At 36.3% G+C, this 6,366-nt stretch overlaps 1 protein-coding gene across 1 annotated transcript in view; it reads left to right on the top strand.

Moving 5' to 3' along the window:
• The first annotated feature begins 2,210 nt into the window (after positions 1 to 2,210).
• Positions 2,211 to 6,366, top strand: part of LOC144629321 (D(5)-like dopamine receptor) — a 22,912-nt gene continuing 18,756 nt past the window's right edge. Inside the window, exon 1 of the mRNA XM_078487558.1 lies at positions 2,211 to 5,151. Coding sequence (XP_078343684.1) covers positions 2,834 to 3,886 — 1,053 coding nt within the window. The 5' untranslated portion in view covers positions 2,211 to 2,833 and the 3' untranslated portion in view covers positions 3,887 to 5,151. The remainder of the gene's footprint in view (positions 5,152 to 6,366) is intronic.

Genomic DNA, 6,366 nt, shown 5'->3' with positions numbered 1-6,366 from the left:
AAAACCGTACTACAAATAAGAGCTATCAGTGAAGTTTAAAACGCCGACATGACTTAATTTTTTATCATGAGAAAATATGGATCGAAGGCCTTGGCTAAATTAGAAAACTCTTTCAAGTATTCGCTCGTTTACTGAAGTTCTGCTACACTGTTTTAGGAATAAAATTTAAAATATGTCTTCTGACGCTACAAAATATCAGTATGGGAAAAATTCATTTAATGTGAACACCGTGAAATCAGGAAAAAAATGCTATGAGTCACTTCCCCGAATACAAACAAGACAGTAATTTAGTTCAAAGTTTTTGTCAACTTTAATAATAACTTCTACCCGACGCTAAGATCTTCATTTATTTATTAAATTTCACATTGCAGTTTTAACAGATGACAGCGGAACACGAAATAAGATGTTTACAGATACTGGTGTAGATTAATAACATTTTAAACTGCTGCATTTGAAATAGATCGAAGATAAAGTACTAGTTAAGTGTGCTCCTATTGATCTATGGCTGAGAAGTAATTAGGGCTCCAATTTTGTGAAGTTTCGAAAATCAAACAAGTACAACTGTATAAAAGCACCCTATAGATTTATACGACGACATATGGTGACAGCCACCTTAAATATTATCAAACATTATTTTTCATACAAAACGATTGATGTACTATAAACTAGAATTTTCCGGCAGAGGAATGAATATCCAAAAATATATTCCCCTTTTATATTTCGCTTTACTACTGTTAGTTCTTAAGAAATTAAAGAAATGCCTGCTGTTTTAGATAAGGTTGTCGCAGTTTAAAGAAACGCATCGGAAACAGTCATTTGAATACTGTCAATCTTTTTAATACTGATCCGGCACGTTGTCTTATCCGTTAATATTTATATGCATCCGCGAATCAAACTTCAGACAGTGTAGAAACCCAACCGTGAGGTTCAAAGGCCTTAATCTTTCTTCAAACATAAATAAGACAAGGGGATATCTATTATTCAGAAAACATAAAACATTTAGATTTCAATTTCGATTGCCAGGGAGATGAAACCAGTCACAACCTTCAAAAGAGCTCTTTTCGTTATTAATTCTCACTGTACATATCTCCTTTTTAAATATAGTTCTAAGAATCTTGTTTTGCACTTGATGAATTCTTTTATTCTCATAATCTATCTTCTCGACAAGCTATAATTGTAAGTTTTAAATGATTGCCACTTAATCAAAACAGGGACTAAAAAGGTCTCCAAGTGAATGTTTAAAATACTAAGCTTCACACTCTACGTTATCAGCACACTGAGACATGTCAAAGGCATTGTGAGTGTCATTTATTTTAATTTTACGGCGTTTGACAATAAATTGACATGTTGTTTCCTTAGTCGTTTGCAAAATATAAACAAACAAAGATTCCTTTGAAATATTAATAAATTTTCTGCAAGTAATATCCTTGCCTAGAGATATATAATAACAACAACTTTTGCATCTGCTAGCATTTTTTGGAATATAAGTTTATGGAGAAAAACTTCAACAATTTCAAGTTAAAGTAGCTGGTTATTCAGGCTAATACAATAAATAAAATCCTGTTGCTTTAATTTCTGAGGTAAAATGTAGGTAAACACTAAAGGAAATGTATACCATCAACTTAGGGAAACACCCACAAGCACATTTTGCCCCTAAAAAGCATCAATTAGACTTTTATTTGACACCGTCAAAAAGCTAAAATCAAGACCTTTAATTAATTCTAATTTTCTTGCTATGCACGAGAAGGAACGAAAATGAGACCCATTGTCACCTTTTTCCAGTCTGAAAAGGAACCCGAGGTCACTTTTTATTTACAAGAGAGAGTAAAATTACTTTTGAGAGATTTTTGTCGATGCACGAAGCATCAAAAGCTAAAGATAGTTCCAATCTGTCATTTTAAGTGCATCTACCAGAACTGATAAAATTACAAAGTTCAATCTCCCGTGACACTCTGTCAGAGAGCCCATCATCAACTCAGAAAGAGAGTGTTATTGTTGGTTTTATCCCTAGAGCAAGTCGACGAAAATGTTTACTTAACTTAAGTATACGCGTGTGAATATTGCATGAAGTATAAGACTCGTTTGCCTATGTGCACCTGTAATTGTCCCAAGAAATCAATCCTTTAGTGCTGCATGTCAATCCATGTCAATTATAGCACAGTTTCGTAACGCCCCTGCTAAGAATAACCATTGCAACTCTCCAAGATTGAAGCGTTATCTCGATCGATAACGTGAAACGTATCGAGGGGTCTTCCGTTATCTCAGGGCCGTATCTCGCCCGTTGTTTGGTGTTTTGGCAAAAATGATTGAAGCGCTTTAGTCTCTTTGGCCGGCACCTTTTTGCAGATAAAAGCAACGATTTAAGTCGCGATATCGGAAACATTAAGGTTGAGGAGTATTGCAAGAAAAGCAAATAAACTTTTGGGGAGTGACGCTGTCACAGCGCGTCTCCAGGGCACCAAGGATCCTTGGGAATGACATTATGGAGCTATATAAACAAATGCTCTTTATGATTAAAAGTGACTTTGAAAGAAAAAATCAACCGGTGAAGCGACTCTGTCAAACAAGCCTTTGTCTTCACTGTTTTAAGGCCGAAGAACGTTCTATTTCGTCTTGAAACCAGATAACGCACTTAATTCTTCATGTGCTGCAGCGTGGAAACTTTTCCGGCATGACCGGTGTCCACTGAACGTACGGCGATAAAAGGTTATTTCTTCATTTGCAACATTTGCAACATTGTCTTTTTAAATTTTCCAAAGTAAAACTCTTCTTTTCAAAGGACAACCAATATCGAATTCGTCAGTTTTTGCCGGCAGGCGCGACAGTTTCCAAGATGAATAATTCGACCGAAGAGAACACAGCACGCTCGAATGATAACAACTTTCTCGAAGACGAACTACCGCTTGAGCTAACTATTGCCACATACGCGGTCATCGTTCTGGGGTTTTGCGCCAATTCCTTCATATGCTTCGCATTCGCTTGTTACAGAAGAATACGGACAGTTCATAACTATTTTGTTCTCAACCTGGCCATCAGCGACCTTCTATTGATAATCTCGCTCTGTCTGTTCCAAGCGTTGCCGGCCATGGAGAAGACTTTGTCAGAAGAAGAAGGGGGAATCCTTGCACAGGCCTTCATCCTATTCGAAGTATTTTGTGGCTCGTCCAGCATTGCAAACTTGACAATAATCAGCTATGATCGATACTACTCAGTCACTAAACCTCTGCATTACACAGCCAACATAACCCGGAGAAAAGCCGCTCTCTTCATTGTTTGTATCTGGGGATACGCGCTGGTTGTCGCTCTTCTTCAGCTGCTTTATTTTCTACCAAATGAAGACTATTTTAATTACGGATATATTCCTTTACTTGGGCTCTTTAACTCAGTACTCCCCTTGGCTATAACGCTGTACTGCTACATTACGATCTTCATCATCGCTTCGAGTCATCTTCGTAACAACCCACACCGAAGTCAAGACCCCAACGCACCGACCAACATCCTGACAAAGAACCTAAAAATATCGTTTCATATCCTAGTGCTCGTGGCCCCTCTTTTAGTTTGCTGGAGTTCTTACTACGCGATAACCGTTATCGAGGTTTACTGTGTAGGTTGCATACAGTTGACAACTTTTGAGAACTGGGTGATAAGTATGATGGCGCACTTTTTGGCGGCAATCGACCCAATAATTTATATTTTTCTCACTAAAGATTTTAGGAAGATCTTATTTGGCTGTTTCAAGTCCGGAAATCGGCCATATTCCGTCAGCGAGACTTTTCATCTTTCGACCACAAAGTCAACAAATTCTCATGCCATGCCAGCGACCGGCTCGGAAACGCGAATCATCGACGAAGATCAGATGGCGGCCTCATCTTATCGCCGTTCTTGAAAATGCTGCCGGCTTTGCGGTGTTTAAATTAAAACACGATTTAAAACATTGTGATAAAGGAGATTCTATATAAAGGGTACGACCGCCGAGCGACGCTAACGCTGTCAAAGGCTGAGACGGAAATAAAAGCCAAACCGAAACAAACTTGAATATTGAAAAACTAAACATTATGGAACGGTGTCTTCTGAAACAACAAAAGAACGACACGGGATTATTCGAAGATCCATTAAATAAACAACGCTCGATTGAACTTCAATATATATACATAGAAATGAAAATCTTTTCTAAAATAGTATGCAGGTGCAAGACGAGGAAATTGCAATTTTTTTGTATTTCGTCTGCAATTTTAACTTCATTGTGCCGTGTCAAATTTTTTAAAAAAGGGGAGCGTATTTCTTTCTTTCTTTCGTGATGAAAAACGGCTAGCCAAACTTGATGGTTTCTGCGGTAATTTCTGTTAATGATTCTTCGTGTGTCACTTATAAATTAGATTCCGCAGTTATAATATTCTTTCTAAACAGTTTAAGCTTTATTACTGCCACAGGACTTCGACTATTTCACTTTCCGGTGCTTTTTAACGCGCTTACAGGTTGAGATCGTTTTTAAAACTACCCGGCGGCAATTTTGTTGCTAATGTCAATTGGTTTGCTGCGATTGACGTGCAATCTTAATGTTTTTGGAGAGTTGAAATATGAGTTCTATGACTAATAGCTAAACCTTTGAAAAATTTATCTTAGTAAGAGTAATGAAAGGTAGTCCGCGCGCCAGGTATCGAAAACACGAAAAAACGTGGGTCGGCTAGCTTAGACTGAAATCAGCCACACTTTCGCTCGTTCGAAAGATCCTTTTTTTATTGAGTTCTATTTATATTTGAAGGACGTAATTCTGAATCTTGATTGCGAAACGGCGAGCTTTCAGCGCTGTTAGCTTTGTGAGGCAGCTGTCACAAGCGTAAGTCATTTTGGGTCCCTTCATGCATTTGCAATTAATTTTCCTTTTTCAAATTACCGCACCAGGAGTTAAAAAAAATCCAGAAAAACCAAATTTATAAACTTAGTTAAAATGCATTTTACGCAGGAGTGAAGACATAAAAAGTAAATAATTCATTCTCGTGTTATTAAGAAAAAAATTTACGACAAAAGATAAGTTACAACAAGCGATTTCCGATGTATAAAGCGGATATACTGCAAGAAATCATACGAGCTTCAGGCTATGTAATGAACAAATGATTTATTTTCTTTTAATACTGTAAGCCTTGGGGTAAGGTTAAAGTTTTATCTAGCAGAACGAACCATTAAAAAGGATGAATATCAGGAATTTTTTCATAAAGTCGATATTCATCTATATGTCTGCTAAAGGCAAAGATACATCAATATTATTTGAATGTCATTTTTTAAGCAACAGTGAGGAAAGCGAGTTATTACGTCTTGCATAGATTGAGTTCGAGAGTACTCATAAGATGATCTAGAACGAAGAGCATTTTAAAATATGTAATAGGAGAAAAAATATAAATAATTTAAAGTATAAATAATTTAAAAAAGGGTTTCACAACAGCTAAAAGGTTTCCAAATAGGTTTAATCTTAAAAGCTTCACAATGTCACATTGTAAATACAACGAATTTAGTCAAAACATTATGCAGAGTTCACAGTTTCCTGCCGCGATTAAATCGAAATGTCCAAAACGTAATATGGCTAAAATTCATGTCAGCCGTCAAATGTGAACTAACATTGAGTAATGTTTAAACTTGCCTGAATGTGAAATGGCCTTCGTAAACAGACAGACAGGTTCTATTGTAGCAATACTAATTGATGAAGTGGTCTCAGTGAAACATAGAAATAAAAATAAAAACCAAGGGAGCATTGCTCGCCTGTAGTTTAATATTATGTTTTTCTTTTCAATATATGAAAAACTCTGAGAAAGTATTCCCGTTTTGGAATTCTCTCAAAGTACTGCCAAGTTCTTCATCAGGGTGTTAAGTTTCATCTTAGGTTTTAAAGTGGTTTGCCACGATTGTGCAAATACAAAGCACTCAAGTGAATTAGGAATAGCCGATAAGTTGCTATAAGGTTTTTCTGATGTACTGAAAACGAAATGTTTGAGATAAAAACGAATGTTTCACGTCAAACTACGATTTATTGAGGTAAAAATGGCAAGTATTACCGGCAATTATCTATTTTCCTGTCGTTTGGCAGCGCTTTGAAATGTTGTTTGTTTGTCACATAACAGGCAATGTCAGATCAAGGAAAACCTGAAAATAGTAATTCTAAACAACGAAAACCGCAATGATAGGAAAATAAACCCAAAGAAATAAACGTCGTGGCTAGATTAGCCAAAAATTAATTAAGACGGATTGCAACTGCACCTCCAATGAAAAACATTTGTAATGTTTGTGTTGCAGCTTTCAAAAAGCCTTCCAAAATATTACTGATCTTTCTATAAATTAATAAGCATTTGTTAGCTTTTTATAATTTGTATGAGA

Source organism: Oculina patagonica, chromosome 10, assembly GCF_052425735.1.
Source record: "Oculina patagonica isolate OP01 chromosome 10, crgOcupat, whole genome shotgun sequence".
Taxonomy (NCBI): domain Eukaryota; kingdom Metazoa; phylum Cnidaria; class Anthozoa; order Scleractinia; family Oculinidae; genus Oculina; species Oculina patagonica.
This window is presented reverse-complemented; position numbering and strand designations above follow the sequence as displayed.